Here is a 24603-nt window from a genome sequence, read left to right as displayed (position 1 = left end):
TTCTTAATATTTCCTACTAGTAAAGATACACGAGTAGAAAGATTCGTTATTCAGAAAAAATAAGAAAAATTGAAGTTTAATTGCGACTCGATAGAATTAATTTACATAAATATAAAAAGACGATAAATTTTGTGCAATCTGTTCGGTTAAGAATCGGGATAATCATTTTCGAGGAGCAAATTAATACGATGCTCGTCATCGATTTTTCAAGATTGCCTTGATGCGTGTGATGCGCCGGCTGATTAAATTTCATAATTTTGTAATTAAATAAGGAGACTAAATACTCGCGAAAATTGCTGATTGCGAGCAAACACGAACGCGGCAGGAAGTCGCGAAGGCTCATGGAGGGTTAAACACCGCCTCGTATCTCGGCTCGTTCTGCCGCTTGACGCTCCGTATTCCACGGAGGCGTCATCGACGATCCAGTTTCCAGACGAAAATCATCGCTCCGCGGTGCATTTCGCACATCGGCGGCGGCGGCGGCGACGACGGCGACGACGGCGGCGGCGGCGGCGGCGGCGGCGGTTGCGGTGGTGTAGGATTGTCGCATTCTGGGCCCAGTTGACCCCAGTTGACACCGTGGACGGCTTAGCCGTTAGTGTTAAGTTCAGTTCACTCATACATAAATCTAAGTCCGCGCTTATGTCTTAGCCTGGTCGCCGCTCGGAATTGAGCACGTGCTCAGATTTCATCGACGACGCTTAGATCATCCGGCTCGCTCGGCCCGACCGAAACGTCGTAGATTTGACCGCGTTTAGGCGACGCTCCCACCATGAATTGCCGCCGAAGGCTTTTTTAATCGTTAGATTGCCTCCAATCGTGCATAGTTAATTCGCGCGCGAGTTATATCTTTTTTCTTTTTAGAAGCAGATTCTAGGCAATCCTTTATCGCGCGCGAACGCACTTTAGCAAGGATACAACATTACATTTAATTCGTGTAATATATTGTTATTATAATATATTAAAATCTATTTATAAAATTTTGAACTTGTGAAAATCAAGATGATACGGACAAATAACGTGATTTATATATATACAACGATGATTTATGATAATACTTTTTATATTTTAAAGATTAATAGGAGCTACGTTTCTCTAGAAATTTTTATAATAGGTAATCGTTCCCGTAAAAAAGTCATGCGACCGTTAGAAGCATGATGTGCCAGGGAATTTTGTCTTCAGAGATTAAGGACAGCAAAGGATTTATATTACCCCGCGGCGATTACCGCACTCTCGCTGGATTATACACAAACGAGCGATGAAATAAACATCACAATAATTTACATAACGTGCTCTTGTACGCAGAAAATATTTCGCTGTGAAACTTTGCCAGGGACAATACAGAAGCTGGGGAAGAACTTGTTGCCTGAGTAATAAGCGTAAAAATGTACATATCATGCTTCCCGGTATTAAACTTTCTTTCGCGTCCTCTTGATACATAAAAAGATTCTTATATTTTATAATGTAGAGCTTATCGAATTTCTCTGTATAATATTCTCATCTTCTTTTAAATAGATGAGATCACTTTTCCCCGTTTTTCCTCTTTGACAAAATAAATGTGCCGCATTTCGATGTATACGACAATAATCGTACATAGACATTATCATTCATTATCGCATCGAAATTATATTTGTCGAATTTATTGTTCAAAATAAATTTTTCAAAAATGAATATCCTCTCGTTTTGCAGAGCCAAGCGTTGGCATTAACGCACAAAGCCTCGCCACCATCGAGACCGAGCAGCGTGTCCTCGTTACCGAGGAGTCCTCAGTCTCATCAGTCCCAGCAATCTCAGCCGCAGAACGCACCTCAGCACCCATCGGTACATCCGTTGCAATCGCAAACACCTCTCGGTACACCCCATACACCGTTCTCCGCGCACAACCAGCATCCAAAGCAAGAAATCAACGCCAGTCCCAAGCAGGAAGGCTTCGATCTCAGCAAATCTGCCTCCAGTACAGGTAAATATTTCTTTTTCGTTTATATTTTATTGTCCATTTAATAACGATAAATAATGATTTATTAAAAATACTAAGCATATAGTAATTATTATATATTTTTTATTTTGACAAAGTTTGGTGATTTCATGAAATTATTAAATTGGAAGTTGATACTATTTATTTTATAATGTTATGAATTTTTTAATTTAAGAATATCGCAAAATAATATAACAATGAAGAAGTTCTATACGATTATTTGAATGTATTTGAACTCTTGTATTTCGTATCGTCCCGTTCCTTACCGTCTTGTCCCTACGCGAGTGCATCTGTACACACCCCATTACCTTGGGTTGCATCTCGGGTGTGGCGGCTTGTGCAGGGTTCTCGTGGTCGTAAATCGTCGATTTGCCGGGCGAATTAAGTCACCTTTTACGAAAGATCGGGTCGTGCGAAAACAGCTTTGACGCCTTTACAACGCGTAATTCGGTTGGGATAACTCATGACGGCGATGAGGAAAACACGGTAACGATGCACCGATGTCACGTCCATTAATGCATTCTATACGAACGGAAGCGGCGTTAATCGCCGTCACCGTCTCACGTCCGGCGAAGGCCGATATAGCTCTTGTGTAATAAATAAGAGAGCAAACGGGCAAATGTTTTAAGTTTGTATTATTTCATGCTCTCGATTTTATTTTTTTCTTTTTTTTTACCAAAATTATGTAATATTGTTTGTCCGACTTAATAATAACCATTTAGAAAAGGGATAACATTTAATATAACTCTACTTATGATAGAAATAATACATATTATAAGTAATTTATAGATAATGTTAGTGTTAGAATGCTATCATCATTTATTTATCTGTGGTGAAAGGTTGTTGTTTAATAATATTGCAAATAATACAAAGAATCTGCTCGAAATGCTTCACTTTTATTCGAGACAATCCAGAAACTCAGTTGCCATGTCGCGTCATAAAGTCCGCTTCCGTTGAGAATGACGAAGACGTACGTACTCGATGGAGGTCGCGCGAGAGGGATCGTTAAAGCTCGTAAACGAGATAGACTATCGGCGGAATTTCCTTGATCCTCGATAATGCGGTGGAAACAATTTACACGCGTCCGTTTGCAATGAGAATTAAACGCTGTATAAACGGAGTCCGTGATACTTAGTATTCTAATTTTACACGACACTAAAAATCATAGATGGCAACATTTAAAGAAAGAATTAAATATATAAACATAGCAAACATATTTATGACACGTTTATTGCTGAATGAAACATCCGACAGCAAATTAATTAAACATATTTTCTTGAATTTGAATTATTATTGAATTATCTTATCTCCAAATGTTGATAGAAACATATATATGTGTGTTTGTAAATCTACTTAATTTTATTTAACGATCGACAATAATATAACTTACTATTTTAAAAATATTTTTTTAAAAATTCAGACCTTTTTGTTTTAAAAATAGAATATTAATACATTGAAAAAAAGATTGGCTGCTGTAGCAAATTAGATGATAAAATATGGCATAGCATTTTTAATTGGCTGCTGCAGCCAATTAATAATACTATGTCATATTTTACCACCTAATTTGCTGCACACCAATCTTTTTTTCAGTGCAATACCTAATATCTTTTTACGTATATAGTTTTCCGCAAAAAATAGACAAAGTTGCTACAGACTAGAGAACGTCAATCGCAGTCTGCATACAAAATCAAAGAAGTGATTATAATTAAATATTTATCTAATCTATCATTTATAAGACTTTCTATTAAATATATATATTTATACGTTTCTCTATTTTTATCATTTTTTTTGCTTGATTCTTTCACGCAATAAAAATCGCTACGAAAAAAGATCCAAGAAAGGGAGGGAAGAAATTGTATCGTATATCATATTAAGTTGTCAAATTGTGTCCTACGAGTTTTTTCTCAGGCTAACTTTCAGGGTGGAATCGGTTTAAGTATTCTTAAGAGAGTAAGGAGGGGGGAGGGGCTAGATATTCTGTACTTCGGCATTTCGAAGGCGTGCAGGAATGCAGGGAGCTAGAGTACATATTTGCTTTTCCAGCCCCGACCTAGACGAGGAGAAAAAATATGCGATGGGGGATGCGGATGGACAGAAGCACGCACTTCCTAAATCTATGAATCTCGAGGATCCTCCTTAAATCTCCATGCGTCACAGTTAATCCTCCTCCCCCCCCCCCTCTGCTCCTTTTCTATTAGGTGTTGGAATTAATTCGTAGCGTTTTTTAATGAAAGAATGTTATTTATTTCACATGAGCATTAAAAAATACATTAATGAAAGTACTTCCCATCACTTGTAAAACGCTACGAATTAATTCCAACACCTAATACATTTCTCAGTTCTTATCTTCACCTTTCCTTAGTCGAGACTTTTTTTTTAATTTTTCAAATTTCTGAAAGTACGACCTACTTATTTCCAACGCTGAACCGTGCAATAAGCGACAGTATAAAATATTTAATATAATATTTATTGTTGTGTAATGCAATGACATTAAATTTTGAAAAATGGTGCGCATAAATACGAGTAGATTATATAATTTTTAATAATTACAATAATGTTAGTTTCTTAATTTTATAAAAATTTGTTTATACAAGAAATTAGAAATAAATACATCCAAAAATAAGAGAGCTGGCATCGTTTCTTTTTTTTTTTTTTTTATCGAGAAGTGATTTCGCGTCGGCATACATCAAAGATGAGCTGGAAAGATGAGATCGTTTGTTCCCTTTTAGTCCGCGAGCCGTAAGCGTCAGCTCGGAATTAGGATAATCGTTCGCGTGTGTTCCGTACGGATTTACCTGGACGTCTATATGCGCGCATCCGTGTGCACGAACGGTGGGACGAACTGCGACGAGGTGCAGTCAGAGGGGAGGATATTGTGACCCTTACGAACTAATCCGGATTAAATTCAAATCCCTGGCTATGCGGCTAGGCGACCTGCGAACATTCACCATGGCGTCTTGCGCCATACGATCGGGCTCGTTACGCCATTTAACCCTACGCGATCCTCCCTCCCAAGAGACGAAACATCTTTTGTGGCGAGTTGCCTTTGAATTCTCACTATTTACGTTCTCGTCAGTGGACAGAACGATGCAGGAGTATAAAAGTTTTGATTTAGTAATCCCCAAACTTGCGATGCAAAACCCGATCAGAAAATATATTCTGTTGGGAAAGACTTACAATGAGTATTTGGCGTACTACAAACTCAAAAAACGATCAGAGGGTTTGTATAAATTCAGCTCGCAGTTTAATTCAAATGTAACTATCCTTCGTTGTGCTTGTAAAAAAAAAAACAGTGTAGTTTTAACTTGTTTTAATTTTCAGAAGTCGTTCTATTATTTATAAATAACCGGGATATCACAAAGTATAAATAATGTTATAATGAGTGAGATAATGTTTAACGAATTCATATATTTTTCACAGTATGAACTGAGTTTACAAATTACTGAGAATATTTTAACGCGAAGGCGCATTTAATTACAAAGGCTTAGAAATATATTTTGTTTGTGAACACACGTGTAATAAAATTATATATTTTTATTTAACAGAATATAAAAATAACAAAGAAAAGAAATATAAGAAAGCTTTATAGAATACAGCAAAGACGCATCGATTAATCGAATTGTATTGAAACAAAATAAAATAGTAATATTATTTGCTTCAAAAACATCTAATATATGTATATAATAGCAAATTTAATATAAGTAAAAACTTTTATATTGTATCAAATTGTGTATTAATGCGTATGAATTGTAGCATAAAAAACTGTTATCTTCCCTCATTTTTCTCACGATTCAGAAATGATTCTTTTATAGCCGCCCTGTATACGTTCTAGCTTTCAACCTGACCACGCGTTAAGCCAAAGGCAAAATCGATATCATATCTCGCAGAGAGCAATCGTGGACCATATTGCGAATGGTTATTTCTCACATGTACAGAAATGCGTGTGCGCATGTACGTCTTTATTTTTACTGTTCTTACATTTGAGTTTTGTCCTACATTTAGCTTATCGAACGCAATCCTTGCAAGACATTACAAAGTCTGATTCTTACGATGCAAAGGCTATCGACAAAGTAAAGCAGTAATATCCGTAAAAATACTATTCACGCTGCATTCAAATTACAAATTGCTTCTTTTTTAAAATTACAAAGTATATCTTATAATTTTATTTAATTTCCTATTCCTACTTTTGTGAAATGTCGGTATATAAAACGTACCGTGCACGCTTTTATATTTAATAGCTTTTGTTTTTTCGTTAATTCGGATATAACTTTTTTAGCAATTTTTGGAGCGAATAGTCTTTTAATGAATATCCTGGTAAGACCAGTTTCGAGACAAACTTTTGTTCATATATTTTAAAAGTAAAAATTTCTTTTTAATTCTGATAATTAATATTTTAACATAATGAGTTTGTCGTGACGCAATCTGAATAATGAAGATTGTAATGTAATTGCGGACGCAACGAAACTTTAAACCTTACTTAAAAATCACTTACAATTAAATCTCTTCTGTGCCTGAGTCGCATTATTCGTGATGTCATCGGTATCTTAGATAATAATAGATATGTCCCACATAAACGTTGTAAATCAACGTCTATTGTTATCCTGATTTTTATAATCTCGATCGTACAATTTCTTTAAAATTTCTTTCAAAATCTTTAAAACTAAGTATCCCAAACTTTCTACGTAACATTTTCATTCTCTATTAACAAATATTTCAAATATCAAACAAATATTCGTTTTAAATAGTACGCAAGATATGGAAGGTATTGATTGATGCAATAAAACGTCTATGAAATTTTGATAAAATTGAATCGTCGTGATTGGACATCTTCATATTCTGACTAAATTTATACCCTGTTGACAATTTAACGAAGATCAATTTTATATTTTATTTTTCCTAAAGACAAAAATTGATCGGTAAATTCACAAAAATCCTTCATTAATCTCGATACGGCTTTAATATCGATCGACGACGCGCTCGAAAATCGGTACTTTAAGCGGATAGGCAAAAATAGGGCACTGGCGGACGCGAATTTTCAGGCACACCCTATAGACAACGCTCCGAACTGTCGGTGGAGAACACACAGGATACGCTGAGAGAGTGAGAGAAGCGAGGCGAGGTGAGGGCGGCGAGGTGCAGGCGAGAGAGGGTGAAAAGGGGGTGGGTTAGGATTAGCTGAGTTGTGTGCGTTGGATTTTGGATTTGGACGGCGGGCGGCGCACACACGACCAATAATCCCGGATTAATCCCGGTCTCACGTGTACGCGCGTACGCACACAGGCGCAATCGAGCGCGCGGGCGCGAACGCGAGCGCATACGTGCAGGTCGGTCAAACTCGGTGACGCAAGTGCAAACGTGTGTATGTGTATATGTTGCACCCTTGTGCCTGACACACATACACGAAAGAGGAAGAGAGAGAGAGAGGGAACCAAACCGGAGCCACTAAAGGATTTGGTCCACGCACACACACAACGCGGCTCGCACACGTACACGCGGCGCCCAAAGATAATCCCCACGAATACAGAGCCCGGATAATCCCCGTGCAGGGCCGCGTATACGGCCCGCTTTCTGTCCCGTATGCGTGCACACGTACGCGCTCACTCATACGCGTACCGTGGATGATGGCTCGTACAAAAGGGCGGTCGAGAGGCTGCCAGGGGGGTGGCGGCGGGAGGACTATGGCAGAGCACACAAGGTTTAGAGGCTAAGCGGCTCATCCCCCAGGAAGCTTTACATCCCGTCCTGATACGACGGGAATTCTACGAACGATTCGAAAGATATTGTGCCTGTGTGTTAACTTGTGTGTTGTGTGTGTGTGTGTATGTGTATGTGTGTGTGTGTGTGTGTGTGTGGTGTGTGTGTGTATGTGTGTGTGTATGTGTGTGCACGTACGCGCTCGCGAGTAACGTCGAGCTGCATCGGCGAGATATTGGTCGGCGCGAAAGAGATCTGGAACAAGGCGCGCTTTGTCGCGCGAATGATGGACGAAGAACGACGGGAAAACGCGGTGACGATGTCGGTCGACGGCATTTGGTGAAACCGGTCCGGAGCTGCGTCACAGACAAATCGCGAGATAATGCGTCGAGGATACGAAAAAATTGCCAATTTTACAGAATATCGAATTTGGTCCCGTTGTTTCGGAGCAAAGCCTGTTCTCCAATTGCGCAAGCATATTTGAAAGTAGTTGTAATTGTAAGAATTCTCCTCATATTTGTGATTAGTTAATTCTTACAATTGCAACCACCTACAACTACGCTTGTACAATTGTAGAATGGATTTAAATTTGTCACTTGCCATCGCGCGCAATATGCTATTTCTTTTTAGCTGATAAATCTATCTTGTATATTAAGTAAGGATAACACAGTAAGGATAACGTAAAAAAAAAAAAAAAAAACCGAGTGCCCTTGGCTTGTAATACTGAAAGTAATAAAGATTCTTCTTTTACTAACGTAGAAATGTTTGTAACAAAATTTTGATAATAAAGGACAATATCGATTGGCTATCTGTTAAACGCAATTGAGTACTATCTCCGATTTTCTTTAGAGAAATCAGCTGTTAATAATAAAGCACTGCGATTTGAAACGTAAATAGACTTTCTTCAATATGTACTATTTTAAATACAATAAGTTTACAGTGAATGACAATACAAATTAAAAAGACGGAAATTGTCGCAATTAGTTACAGTCTGATTTTAACATTCATAGACGTACAATATTACAGAAACTTTCCATGTGAACTTAACGACAATGCATTTACGTTCGCGAGACAATTTATCTTGTGTACTTTTATTTTTCATGCACGCTACCCACATACATGCCCGCGGAAATATTTTATCTTAAAAATTCGGAACGACGCATATGGCGCTTCACGCGATCTTCAACCGGTATTCCCCTTCATGGGAGAAAAATTCCGAAAGATACGAGGGGTCGTCGGTCTATGACCATAATCTTAATCCTGGATTAAGCGACGCGAGGATTTGTATAATCCCGCTATTTTGTCTCCGCGGCGCACCTTGGGATTAAAGAGTCTAAAACCTCGTGGCGTCTCCGACGATAAATCTACGGATTGTGACCTTGGATTACGTAATGCCGAATACGCTGTAATAAATGATTCATAAAAAAGATTTAATGTCTTTGCCGTGTGTCACATGACTTTTCAGCATTTCCCACTCGGATCCCAAAGTCCTTGTATAATAAAGATACAGTGGAATTTCGGGATTGCGGCGCTTTATCACCGCCAAGTAATATCAAGGTCCGCTGACTTTGAGCCTTTTGCAGTACTATTAACAAAATTCTGATTATCACCGCGCCGCTGTCGCTTAATCCCGGATTATACGTACAACGCTACAGTGGCAAATAAATTATATGTAACGACAAGCCGAAAATTCGTGTTGAACATAGAAATAACGGGTTACGTCGAGAATTCGGAATTAACGATTCACGTATCAATAAAACGACATTAATTCATAATCCTTTGCTTTGAAAAAGGAAACGTATGAAATTTTCAAGCGAATTTTTCGAGGAAGCTCGGTTATCTGCGTATGCATAATGCCTCTTATTATCAGTATATATAGATACACTGATAATATTAGCACGAATAATATTGAATAAGATTTTTTTATTAAAGAAATCTACTTTTTATATAAGAAGAAGAAAAAGTTTGATTTTAAATGGAGAAACTCTACATTGATTTCTAGGTTAATTTCTTGAAATTGAATCATGGTCTAATTTTCTTGCTTATTTGCTTGCGTTCTCTCCTTTATAATACCATTACATTAGCACGACATTATCTGGAAACGAAATTAGATCAAACGATCGCACGTGTACGCGGGGTAAATTTGGTCCTCTCTTCGGCTCGTCCTTTGAATAAAGGAGATTATCGTGTCTCGCAACCCCGCCAACGTTTATCTCCTTGATCGGGATAGAAACTTCCCAGGAGATTATTGCAGCGAGTTTCGAGGGCCAGGATAACAGGAGGTATCGAGGAGGATCACGGACACGTGCAGATCCTTTGTGCGTGCTATCGAAGAAGCGGCGTTAGCCTGTTGCTCTACGTGCGAGGACGCGAAAGAAGGAAGGCACACGTGACTCCTCGAGTTTCTGCTCGTTCAAGGACGCGCCGCCAAGTTTCGTCGCGTGAGGATCCTGCATTAGGCATCATAGTGGGATCATAAAATCGGATCGGGCCGCGTTATCCCGCGCAAGGGAATTGGGATAAGGAGCTGAGACGGCAATCAGGCTCGCAGAAGGCGCAAAAGTACGGCTACCGCGCTCACGACGCGAGATATGAAGGCCTGTTACTTGCGGATTTTTGGATTCCCGGTTTTCCAGACTCCTAAAACGCAGCCACGAGCCCCCAGGCTCTCCTTTTCCCAAGATTCTGCGTTCCTGTTGCTCAAGGGTCATCCACTACCCTTTTTTACCTTCCTAAACGCCCATCCGTTCTCTTATCGATCGCTTACATTAATATAGCATTGCTCTGCTAAATGTGCTCAACTAAATGTGCAAACGACGATATCGCTTTTTTTAATGATAATGCCAACATTTGTTGTTGTGATGCCTATTTTACTTTTAGATTTATGAAGATACTGGAATATACACAAATTTAAAATAAGTTATAACGAAAATGTTAAGTTTTGTTAAAATTATAAAACAATGCTGCAACGCAAAATATAGTTTTATCGAAGAATAAGAAAAAGTTTGTAATAGCATAGCAAATATTTACAGTCGCAAAAAGTCTTTTCGTAAAATATGTTTTTAATTTTGATTGTCTCCATAAAAATATTTATGTGTGATGCATTAAAAATTGAAATATTTATAATATATTATAAATATTAAGAAACATAACTTTTTTACATATAATAGTGTATAAGTATTGTTTTTAAAATTTATTTCTAAGGCTAATTCTACAATGTGCTTTTTGTTTTCTGTTTCTTGCTGTTTGTCTCTTGTCTTATTGACCAAAAAGGTAAGAGACAAACAGAGAATTAGAAATAAACTAAGAATTCTTGAATTTTTATTTCAAAACTGGACAAATTTGGACACACCCAAATACTGTTAATGTTAAGGAATTCATTTCTTTGATGTCTAATTTATTTACAGTTTAATTATATTCATGATTACATCAGAAGTATTTAAGGCTTCTGAATAGTCAGCATTTCAAGATCAGTCAGCGACCTGGCGAAATGTGGCGAAATCGGTAGTCACACACAAACAAAAGCCTATACATATATATATGTGCTCTCGGTGCGCCGAAAGCGAGCACATGTACATGGGCTCGTCCTTGTGTGTGTGTTACAGCACTTCGCTACGAAAAATGGCTGAATTTATAGGCGTGGAAAAGTGACGTTTTGACGACGTTTGACGAAATTTGTGCTGCATGCCATCTCGTTATTATTTGCTTAATTGTGAAAATGTGACGTGTCTCGTACTTATGAAAGTCCTAAAAAATTGGCAGAAACTATATAATTATCCTGGAATTTGATATGTAAAAGTATATTTCATTTATTTCAACAGCTATTCAAATCGTGTGTTTCTGCCCGAAATTAGGCTCACCTGCCTTTTACGACCATTTACTGACTATTAAGAGAGAAAAGGATAGTTTCTGCCCATTTGTACAGATATATTTTAAAGCAATCTCGTCATTTAGATCCAAATGTCTTTATTTACAAATGGTTTGCAGCATAAATTTACGTGTCATTCCTCGCCTCTGACATCACGATTCCAACATGGCCGCTACGACTACTCAGAGAGCCTTAAATCTCTGCCCGATTTATAAATATTCAGCTATTTTATTATATTTTCTTCAACTAGCTATGAATTTAACTGTACACATTTTGCAACCATTTGTTCGCTGTTTCAATTTAGAGCATGCTTTTGTTTTTCGTAATTCATAATCGACTGATTGACCCACTCAGCTGGATTTATAAATTCATAATTACATATGAAATATTATTGTGAAATGATATCTCATAAACTTAAAATATAAAAAAAGTTGTGCGTGTATTTCATTGAATGAATAGCGGTACCTTCTGTTCCCTAAATATACACAAAATATAAATCTTATAATATTGTACATAAAATTCTTATTCAGAATAATGGGTTTAAAGACGTAAGATGAGGATCAGAAAAACACTCGAAATGATCCTAAATCGCGATTAAAATCGTCGTTTTCATAAGGTCCATTATTCTAGACGTTAATTAACAACTCCCAATCGATACAATGCGATTCATTTCTTTTTATCATCTATAAGCACATATACTCCGTTGACCCGATTACACCTACCGCTGTGCCTTTTTCATCAGCCACCGCCTCGAGCTATCGTAATATTACTCTCTGGATCGATGCAGTGGATAATTTATAGGCCTAATAGACGTCTCTCGTATCAGGAGCGCATATCCCGGCGCCGAGTAGCCAGGTTGTCTCGGTTCTTGGCCTCGTCACGGAACGCCTATTCGGTCGTCGCCTCGGCTCGACTCTATCTTGCCGAAAAATATGCAAATGAGGTCCTTTGTCCGATACCTGTCGCCTTATTTTCGCTGACCGGACAGCAGAAGCGACAGGAAGGTGTCTCGCATCCTGTCCCGGACCCTCGAAATGCCCCGTGACCCAAATAAGGGCTTTTGTAGGACCCCGGCGACCAGGAGAGCAGGACGCTAGGACGTGGCATTCTTACGCATGTGCCGCGCACGCACCCTTTTGCTTCCCCTTCGTTCTCTCATTCTCCCTCTCACATCGACGAGCCTCTTCGTTCTTCTCCCCGGCTTTGCATCCGCTTCGTTTCGTTTACCCCCGGCCGCTCGCTCTCTATCTCTCTCTACCAGTCGGCCGAATTGTGACTCCCGAAGGACCGTGGAATCCAGCAGGATGCGTATGCTACCCTGCTAGTTGTTTACGCACGAGAGTCGTGAAAAAAATTCTAGCAACCGGTGGCTGGATCGGAGGAGGGGGATAATACATGGATGAATCTACAGCAATTAGCGGTACAGAATCATTGTAGCTTTCGTTGGACAGATCGTTGTTTAATCTTGGATGTTTAAATTTAGTATTTAAATTCGAGAATTATAATTCTTTCATATTTGCGTCATTGAATCTACGCAGTTTTGTTTCTTATCTTTTTCTTCTTCAGAATTATGAATTGGATATATGATTTCGATAACGTAAAAAGTATATAAAGAGATGTAGTTAAGAAAGATAAACTTTTTTCGGTGTCAGCTGTCTTAATTATGTCTCTATTCTTGTTTGTTATTCGGGATCTCTACGCTATCATCTCGGCCTAATTGTTTTACAAGGCAAATCGAATAAGTGATGTTCGACTTCTGTGAAGGCAAAAATGGAGGGCAATGCGGTTAATGCGACGATGATATATTGCATCGTGTAAGTAAAAAATAAGCTAGTCCAATTGGGAGTCGTTGTCGCCAATGAGTTACCATTCGCATACATCACAACGTAAAGATTTAAGCCACTCAGAAAACTTTTTGATGAAGATGTATTTCTTAGATTTAAGTAGATTAGGTTTTGTAATAAAAATAATGTAAATAAATGCTTATAACACAGTGATGCGATTAATATACATATATATGTATATACATAAATATAATAATAAATTTGCAACAATTTATAATTACAAATTGGAAAAAGTAATATGTGACGGTAGTCGTTCCTTACAGGGGAATAACTCTCTAAGATATTAATATTTGAAAATAAATGTATGCAAATGCAGTTATCAGTACGCATGAAATTCATATTGATAGCAAATTAATTGCCACGTTTCTATCTTTCAAGTAAGCCCAACGTAAGCAATCCGCTGGATTATATAATCCCGTCATTTAGGACTTAGACTTACTAATCCTCAAAGCGGCCTTACCAAACAAAACGCCAGGGTTATATAATCTCTGAGATTGGTTAATTCATTATGGATTACGACAGAGACAATTTCAAACGCGACGTATATGTAAATTAATGTGTTTTAATATATTTAGCAATCATATTTTTACAACATTAAATATTATTCGTCAGCTTCACACATCCGATTACATTTTTTTGTTTTAACAACACTCATAGTTAGGAAATTAAAAAATCAATATAAAGTTTTTTAAATTAATATTTTAAATTAAGTTTAATAAATTAATAAATATGCTCAACAGAGAAAGAATATATAAATTATATTTATGAGTCAAAATCTGTCGATTGATATCTAATACACATAAAGTTTATTCTATGTGTAAAAATTCTTAATTAAATTACAGAAAAGAACGTTCGAAAATTAAAACAGAAAAAAACAAAAAAGCATTTTTAAAAAATTAAAAATTTTTTGTTGAGGGAAAAAGTCATGTTTATTTAATCTGAAACAATTCCTCTTTTTTCCCGTATCGATATCTATTTTAATTCAATTCAATTAAAAAGTATTACGAAAGCCAGAAGACAATAAAGATGCGCAAATCAGATGCATATGTGTCGGCTCCTCGCTCTTTCTGAAAACCTCGGACAAACTTATACCTCCAGTACCAAAAATGAAATCCTGATCATTGCAACGAAGTCATCGAGAATACCGACCATTCGGTCGCTTCTGCGTTCAGATTGCATTAGACAAATAATAGCATTGTCACCGATGCTCTCCTGGTCCCTCGGTAAACAACCCTCGTTTATCGAAGGACCGGCTTGATATTAATCTTTTTAAAAGGAAAAGTTCCTTCTATCTTAGAAGAAAGGTAGTATAGCTACTCTTTTTCTTTGAAAATATGACTTTAACTTCGGAAATATGCGAATTTTCTTTTGCTCCGTTAAAAATTAAATTATACAAGAATAAAATTATGGATTTCATCTTTGCTTACGATATTCTTAAATGATTAGAGAAGCATTATAAAAATAAGTGAATTTTATACGTAAGATATAAGAAAATATTAGATGAAAATTGTAATATTAGAAAATGTTAGAAAAAAAATTAGAAGTTAAAATTGAATTTTTTATTTCGGATTTTTCATGAATCTATCTACAGAAACTACAAGAGAGTAAATTTAACTTAAAAAAATACAATTTATGCATTTCATATACATTTTAACAAAGATATAAAAATAAGATTAAACAATTCATATTTTTATGAATTTTTATTTTATTATAAATTAACGTATCCTTTCTTTTATTAATTAAAAAAGAGAGTACCGAAGTACCATAAATCTTCTTTGAATATGTTTTACACGAAAGGTCATAAATCTTTATATCTCGATATTTCGATTTTAAATTCTGAATATATAAAGTTTTAACACCGCGCCTATTCATATAATGTCAAGCAGTGACATTGCTCGACATTTCGACCATTCTTTTAGTTTTTCCTCTGTTTATGTCGAGAAAGATGTTCAGAAAGTCTCCTCCCTATTCATTGCGCGCATATTATTTTAATCTAACTTTCTTATATACACTTATCATTGTTTTACCAAACGAGCAGTCGACCCCGAATGTTCCTTTGACACCCCCGTCGCAATACGTCGTTTCCTTCCCGGTCCTTTCCCTGTGTTATACTCCCCTGGCACGGAGAGGTCACACAGTGGCCTTACCCACATTCTCATGGGATATCGTGGGGAGCAGACAGGGATGATGACCCGCCATCATCCAGCAACAGGCACGGGGATGGAAGACGACGAAATCTGGGCTTGCGTAGGCAGACAAAGCTGTGGACGATTTTGAGTGGATATACAGTTAGAACGGTACCAGGGTGACAGGATACGAAGGATCCTTTGGCAGGATTCTGGCGAGTGTTGCACGCGCGAACCGGCTGGAAAACTTACGTCCTAGTGCCCTGATGGCAAAACCTCCGGTAAATCTAGACAAATCCGTTGAACGGAAGTGGAGGAACTTGCTAATCTGAAATCCCGTACAGTCGGTCAGAAATCGAAAACACGTTTCTTTCGCGCCCAGGACGAATAAATGTGAACTGTAGCCGTTTGCAATATCACGCGCTTTAATAGGAGGACGAAATATATGATCCTTTTATTATTATACTTGTAACATTTTACGAAACAGTGCTATATCAGTGCAACCCCCATAAATCCCAATTATTTCTAGGAAAAAAATTAATTACGCACACGAGATTGAGTCCATCATTTCGAGAAGAATATTGCGTGTAAAGTATACGCTTTTGCAATCTAGTCTAAAAATTTTTTTTTGTTTATAAAAATTAAGAATTTAGAATATTAATTTAGAATTTATAAAAATTAAAAGAGCTGTTATATTAAATTAGATGGAAAATCTGGTTGTGAAAAGCGATTGATTATAATTTCTATCAATGCTGTTTTATTTTAACTAAATGTGAAAGTTTTCAGCGATATAATCCTTTCATTAAGAAATCTCTCTGCGTCGTTACAAAATTGTTCGGTCGATACGTAAGCCGGCGGATACTTAAAATCCCGGGATGATCCCTCAGGTGATCCTGCCATTAGGAACAAAGGCGCGAACAGGCGACAATGCGTAATCATGAACTCCTGATATGAAAACGCCCTAAACTCCGTCTAAATCCAGGATCAACGAGGTCTCGCCAGTAGTTATCTTGGCGTGCGTTTCTTCCGCTAAGACACCACTGAGATTCGTCGTGTCTATCCTATAAGATCCTGGTACAAAAAGCCCTTCGAATTCAACGGAAATCTCGGGAGCGACCGGCGATCCTATGACGCGTGGTACAAACTTTCGATTCCTTTTATGCTTCCCTGCTGACTTAAGGACTCGAGTATCCTTAGAAAGCTCGCTAGAAAATCTCGGTCCCTTTCTATTGCTTTCGTATTCAAACGTTTATAGGGGAAGGGGGTGGGGCGTGTATTCTTTTAGAAATTCAAATCGAGCGCACCACCGACGACGACGGAGGATTCATTAATCAGGGATCCTTTTATCGTTCGCGACTGGCTTCACGGTTTCGCCGGCTAACTTTGATCTTTAACTACTTCTTCATCTCCTTCCGGATTAAAAATTAAACGATGATAAAGAGAATTACTGGTTATAGCTAATCGATCTTGGTGAAAGTAGCCACTAATTTTTCTTGCAAACTTGATAAACTCAACGTCAGTAATCGCACCTCAGAAAGGCGCCATCGTTGTCGCCGTCGTTTGCAAATAAGTCAACTCTTCCTCGAATTAATCCCCGATCCTGGCTCGAAATAATCCGAGATTAAAGCTCGCGATGGGCTGCGAACGATGGCGGCGATGAAAGAGAAGCGCGTGTAAGCAAACCCGGGTCGAGCAAGAGCGACGAGAGAAAGGAACTTGTGGCGCAAAAAAGGACGGAACATGATCTTAATTCCGTCGAATGGGGACCGTCACAAATCTCGATCTTCCTGCTTAGCCGTCATAGTCGGCCGAATAAAGGGGCAGGCCCTGCGTCGCAGGGAAGGGTAGAGAAAGAGGGATGGGAAATAATTTCACTTGGTCGAACTGGTTAAGATTCATAATTTATGATCTTGGCAATAATCCGCGGCGGATGGAAAAGCGCGGGAAAAGAGAGTGAGGAAGGGGAGGGAAACGCGCGAGAAGGGTCGAGAAAGTATATGCGAATAAAAAAAAAAAGAGAGAGAGCGGTAGGTAGGACTTATCCTTTGATCCAGGATTTATTTAACTACGGTCCCAGCCCGGGCTTATCCCGGGGGAGGTTTTAACCATCAAGGGGGCACGCTATTGATTTTTAGCTCGAGGGGGATTAAAAGCGCACTTTCGTAATACTATACTGTCGCGCACACGGACAATGCCGTAGTGCGGCTCGCAATTGTCATCGATTGGCATGTCGAATGTGTGGAGAACAGCGTGGCGCGAGTTGAATTAATTTCACGGCGAGAGACCGAATCGGGATCGGCAGGAAGAGATTTTCTTCGTCCTTGGCGCGAAGCGTAGCCGCGATAACGCGATCCGCTGCTTAATATTGTAAACGTTTGAAACGCGGCTGGCGCCTGTTTGCCGGTGTATTATAATTTCGTTTCTCCTCGATCTCAAATCTTCGTCGTTATTTGTCACACTTCTGATTTTACACCGCGTTATCTCACTCATAGTTTTCCTCTGCGTTATCGGATCTGTGAACGTAATTTTTGTTTGCCTTGATTCTGAAACGTGAGTTGTAAAATTTTTGTGAGGTTTACAAATAAACTGGCGCCGTGCTTAATACGAAGAAAGATACGCAACCTTGATTTAATCGCTAAACGGCAGATTTATTATTACTCTCTTTATTGCATTCAGAATATTCTGTTTTTGCAATGATAATGATATTATGAAATTTTTTTTAATAAATGCATGCATACAAATGATAGAAGAAATACAAAATGAATCACAATTACTTACAAAGACACGTTATTTGAATATAAAATTTTATTAGACTTCAAAGTTGAGATTTATGCGATTTATAAGATAAGTTGCTTTGTGTATCATATCTGAAATTATAACTGCAGGCTATGACGCGTTACATATTAAAATTTTAACATACTTGATGCTGTCAAAGAAACTTTGAACCTCTGGCTAAGAAACGTCTGCAAAAAGACGAAGCGCGATCCGCGAAATCAGCGATCACGATCGCGACCGTGACTCAATTGCGCTTAAAGTATAACGAAGTAATCCGCATGCACGTGCCTTTTCTCGACAGATGAGTAATCCTTCGATAAGGGGAAAATCTGTTGTGCTGCCGGTCGCAAGAAATGATCCGTTACCCGTCATCCTTGTCGATCTTCTGCCTTCTGATGGGTCTTCCTTCCCCCCTCTGCGTGTTATCGAGGCGTTGATTCCTCGCGCGTCATAACGGACGGACGCGTTACAGGGATCAAAGTGCAACGAACGACGGCGACGCCTGGAAATCCGAAAGTCGGCGATGCAACGAGCCGTATATACTGCGCGCTGGGGGTTGATAAAAAAGCCGCGGCTTACGCGCGAGAGGCACGCATGTACGCGCGGAGAGCCGATCGACGGCTTTAGAGGGAATACACGTCGGTTATCTTCACGGGTCAGCGCCCACGGGTGCCGGCTTAATCTTCGGCCGCGACCAAGGAAGACGAAGAAGAAGAAGAAGAAGACGACGACGACGAAGGAGGAGAGAAGGGTCGGCACTTATCTTTATCCGGTGCTCTAACGACCGGCGGGGAGTGTCGCTTGCTATCATCGGCTCTCCTACGTGTCAATTCGAGATGACAACGCGCGGCCGATTAGCACGAATGTGTTTTAATCGATTAAAGGAACGGAGCAAATTGCCTCAGGAATTCTTTCTCATCTGATTCTTTCCGCCTGTCGGTAGCCAGCCTCTTGGCCGGTGGAAATTTCATGTTCTTGTATCTCGAAAGTATCTGCAAAAATAACAGCAACAATAACAGCAGAGACACATTTAAAAAATAAAAGCTCGTACAGTATGTGTAGCGTATACATTTCCGCGCATGACGATATAGAAGTATCGAATTGATTTACGTTGAGATGTTAGTTAAGATGCAATAATCGTACGTCTCAGTTACTGAGAAATATATGTTACAGCTGCTGCCCCGTTACACCGTACTATACAGTATCACACGAATAATCTTGTAAATCATAAGAATGCGGCAGCTGGGACAGATAATTTCTGCACAATTGAAAGAGCAAGTGGATGCAACATTTGCAATGATTTAAGTTTATCTGCTTTAAAGTTGAATTGATGGGCGTGATCATTGTAATGTGATTTAATATTCCATATAGAGACATCCCTTCGCTATGGATTAAGTCCATTAAATACTATCACCCCATTAATTTGATAGTGCTACGCAATACAATTGGAAATTATAATTAAGTCGTAACGATTTTTTCTATATTTTTTTTTAACGATTTACTCGTAAAAACAAGAAGAATATATGTATCTCTCTCGTATCTATTTTGCTTTTGCAGACATTGTTGATGATTCTACGCGATTTTATCCTACGTTAACATTTTCGTAACGTTCTCTATAAATGAAAAGAATTTCGCATTTTCCGAATGCACAAGATTACTTTTTAACAGGAACGAATCGTCCTCTTCCGTCATCGCTAAACGGCCGGCGCGTTTTTCCAGCTCGAAATTAATCACTGCAGTCTATTATACAAATATGGCTGTTTGTATTTTTGCGCTAACGCTTCTAATGATTAAAACGAAACGCTCGGCACCTGGAATAACGATCAGGTGCAACCGGCCAAATCGTTACCGTACTAGCCGGGCTGTTGCGTGCGTCCCTGCGAGCACGAGCTGTGTAAATCGTATTAGGGATTATTGCACGATCAAAAATATCCCCCGTAGGATAATCCCCGAAGGTGGCGGCGTTGTGTTAGTGGCATTAACTCCGACGTGTTATATCGCGATGCGTGTAGGTATACGGCGATCCCACCGACCTCACCTTTCCGCTCGCTCCGCCACCCTCGTCACCCTCTCCTGGTCTCTCTTTCTCTTCATGCGTATCTCCCATTCTCTCTCTCTCTCTCTCTCTCTCTCTCTCTCTCTCTCTCTCTCTCACCCTCCTTCTCTTGTATATTACCGCTCGAAAGCATGCATGTACGTGTGCACGAAATCGTGTGCGTTCGCTCGCCAGCCTCCGCGAAAATCCACGCCTCTGCATCCTGCTTTCGATTTATCTTTCTCCTCTTTCAGACTCGGGGCAGGTGATGTCGCCGGGAGGTGCTTCTCAGTCGACTGGTAATAATCATTAAAACATCGAGAATGGCTAAGCGACGTGACAAGTAATTCGAATCTATTTACAGCATCTCGCCATCGAGATGAATCGCTGCGGATTGACCATAATAAGTTGCACCGAGAATCCAAATAGTCGCATAAATCGAATGAATTAAAATTGCGCTCAAATATTTTAGCGTGATGTGAAGTTTTAGTTTATGGTTTTTTCCAATAAAGCATCTCTGACTTTTACGTCAGATATTTTTTCAAGTTGAATACGATTTACACTTTTATGCGATTTATGCATCATACCACGATTCGAAAAGAGTAGAGAGCAGTTAATTATATTTATACTATTATCGGAATTACTTTATTTTATAGATATATAACAATAATAATTAAACGATATTTGCTAATTTTGCACGATTATTGTGGATAATGATAAATCCCAATGTTATTTTAATTATAACAAAATTGCAATTATCAAATTTAATTCTTAAAACATCTTTAAATATTTCCGATGTGATTTGCGTTTTAAAGAATAAAACAGATTAAATAATCAAAGTCATGAGTTGTGATCAGTCGTCAAAGTGATGAATTAATCTCGATAGCTCATATCAATCTTACGATTCTCACAAGCTATGTAATAAGCTAAATAAATGAAAAGAACGTTACTTGCCGATTAACGTGAGACGCTTTTGCAGTTTTTAAGATACGATATCGTGCAATACATAATCAAAATATATAAGAAGAGTAAAGAAGTTGGTAAAGGGAGGCTTCTCATAAGCCGAATTGTCGAAATGGCTCCCTTTTTAATTATCCCGACGAGGATCAGAGAGATGAAGCCGCGCGACTCGCTGGACTTCATTGTGCATTCATAATAGTCGGCAGAGAGAACCTTAATGTTCTAAGGCTCTTATAAATATAAATACAAGATGGTATCTCACAAGCATCTTCGCGTTGTGCACCGCCACACTACGTTGGCTCGCCGGGAACGCGGCTCGGTTTTTCGCATCTATTTTTAATAGGATTTGTTAACTGGCGTTGTTGTATGTTATATACCGAATTTTACATAAGTAGCAAACAATGCATTCACTATCGCGAAATCGTAAAAGTCGTTTGTATTGATTCACCATCGCTTTCACGGAATTTCATTTCGGGAAAAGACTTGTCTTCCTGGCTAAGACCGAAGTTTCCGATGACGAAGTTAATTAATTAGTTAATTATACTATACGATTATTTGTTTATGGAAGATTGAAGTTTTATCGAGGGAAGATTGATTTCAGCTTTGTTTAAATCGAGCATCGATATAAAACATTGAATTTATACGAAGCATGCCAATTTTTGATACAACCATTTATGAAATACGTGTCTGCGACTTCTATTCTCTGAAGCGCGGCACGATTATTAAAATGATATTGACAATGACCGCTATTTATCGGCATTGTTCGAATGCGAGCGCATTACGCCGTAATCATCATTAATTATTATTTAAAGTTTTGCCGGCGACGATTGGTACTCCGGGAATCCATTTGTCTTCCGCTCGCAACAGCTGCGTAGCCGATTTTTGTTACTTTCTTTTTCAATTCCGCGTATCACGATAGAGAGAGAGAGAGAGTGAGTGAGTGAGTGAGTGAGTGAGTGAGTGAGTGAGTGAGTAAGAGAGAGAGAGAGAGAGAAAGAGAGAGTAGCGGGGCGCGCATTAATCACTTGCTGAAACATCATGCGCGTTTTCGCGCTCGTTCGCGGAGCGCATCGTTGCGCGCATACGTTAGCCGATGCAGATCAACGAAAAGCATTAGCATTCTTTCAGAGTGCGTATTATTTGAATATCTCACGGTTTATAACGAGACGCCACTACGCTACAAATCCGCATATATTATATTAATGATTTCATTTTTTAATCTCAACGCGTTTTCATAATTTTATTGTAAATATTATGTAAAATACTGTGTAAAATACATTAAAATGGCAATTGTTTAAAAAAAAAAATGCATTAGAGGTAACAAGGATATCAATCGACTTGAACATTTTTCCCCACATGTACAAATTCCAATTTTTAATATTGCTCTCTAATTTTGACTCGGTGAAATTCAACTGAAAAAGAAAGGAAAATATCGATATTTTTACACGTTAATTTGAATACTACATACATTGAATTTATACATTAAATCAAGGTTAATTAGGTTAGGGATTCTACATTTTATTGATTTTTTAAGTTGAATTTCACTATAAATTCACTCATTGCCAGTGACATCATAATTGGGACTGATGTCACAGTTCAGATTTAAAGAGTAATTAACATTGTTTTAATACACCGAAGAACATATTAAGACGAGCCTAACCGAAAAAGGCCAGTAATCTTTTAGGGCTGTAAAAACTAGTTAGAAATTAAAAGTACAGACTGCTGAACAGCGACTGATAGAAACCGAATGGAAAGCAGCCCCTTCGCGCGAGACAACGCAAGACGCGCCTCGTCGCCTTCGACGAAGGCAGGACAATCCTATTTCTTTCTTATGCAAAATCTCCGTATGCGTAGCGTGTTAAGGGATTAAAAGTCTGCTCTATAGGGTCAGCCGGAGGCTTACAAGGCCTAACAAGATTAGCCTAAGACGCCGAGTCCGCATACCCCGGGGATTACACATTATGTATTCACCTGGATGTATTCGAACGGAGATCTAGTTCGAGTTCCCCGTCATGCATGTAAGAAAGCGCAAGTCGGGATCGTGCGTGTGAGTGGTCGGGCTTAACGATCGCGTCTCAGTACGAACGAGTTCGTTGCATCGAGCTCGTTGATTTCGGGTCGTCAGAAGCGAGAATGGACGCGCAACCAGAGATTTGCGGATCTTCGGATCGTTAAACGAAATCGAAACGACCGGCGGAACATTGCTCTTTCGAGTCTCGCGTTGCTTCGCTCAATTTCATGTGAAAAACGTCATGCGATCGAGATATTCCGTTTCATTGTTCTTAATTTCTATAAGAATTGTACGTTTCTGATATACGCTTAATTTTATTTTAATCAGCAAGCATACCGCATACTTTAATGCGACTTCATCTAACTACAGGTAGCGTCATTACTAAATCCAATTATGAAATGTAGTAGCTTTTAATATCAGCAGGATTAGCTGAAGTATAATTAGATAATGGTAGAGAAACTGTGCTTCAATGTCTCTTCTATGCCAAGAAATATCACGTACATTTTCTATATTTGGGCTAATAATACGTTGATCGATAACACAGAATTTCAGATCGCATTTAATGACATATTTAATGACGTTATTTATGAACGTTGTGCTACTGTTGTATCACGCAGACTCACTCGTACGGAAATTGCGTAAAAAGACGCTATACTTGGCCGCTCGCGACCCCTACGCTGATCTGTCATGGTTTATCACGCGGGCCGAAACATTTTTCCGTTTCGCCGGGGTCTGACATAATCTCCTCACCAGGCGAAAATCGCACGCGACTTCTCGCAGGCGTGTCTGAATGTATTGTAATAATAGAGCGCGCATATAGAGCGATCCTATAAGAGAACGCCGGAAAAGAGAGCAGTTCCAAGGGGGAGTCTTATCTTCCCTGGTCGGCTAGAACTCTATTTCGAGGCGAGATACGCGAGTCTCGACGCGGCTTTTAATGTCTTTTCTCTCTCCGTGTTTTGATTAAGAGAGCGGAGCTCGGGATATTCCTCGCGATCGCGGCGAGAAGGATAGAGAGATGTGTCGGAACGGAGGGACGAGATACGACGAGAGAAGAAAAGACGAGAGAAAGAGAGCCGCTTTGAATAATTGTCCGCTTGTAACTGTCAGATCGTCAGAAACTGACGATCCTCCTCCGGGAGAGTGACGAAGATCGAGATAAACCACTTCTAAGTTCATCGTGGACGGAATCATGATGATGTGAAAGGATCGATTTCTCCGAAAAATAAGACAGCCAAATTGCGTAATACAGTTGCGATACAGATCCGAAAATAATTTTGTTCAGCTAATAATTAACATATTATGTAGGAGCTCA

General features: G+C 38.8%; 1 protein-coding gene across 2 annotated transcripts in view; it reads left to right on the top strand.

Moving 5' to 3' along the window:
• dve (SATB1_N and homeodomain domain-containing protein dve) overlaps window positions 1–24603 on the top strand; it is a 48179-nt gene that overhangs the window by 7744 nt on the left and 15832 nt on the right. For both annotated transcript variants that reach the window (XM_011054435.2, XM_087414497.1), the window contains exon 3: window positions 1690–1960. In XM_011054435.2, the coding sequence (XP_011052737.1) occupies window positions 1690–1960 (271 nt within the window). The remainder of the gene's footprint in view (window positions 1–1689; window positions 1961–24603) is intronic.

This window comes from Acromyrmex echinatior, chromosome 16, assembly GCF_024713525.1.
Source record: "Acromyrmex echinatior isolate Ae372 chromosome 16, ASM2471352v2, whole genome shotgun sequence".
NCBI lineage: Eukaryota > Metazoa > Arthropoda > Insecta > Hymenoptera > Formicidae > Acromyrmex > Acromyrmex echinatior.
Note: the sequence above shows the minus strand (reverse complement) of the source record. Positions and strands in the feature narration are given on the sequence as shown.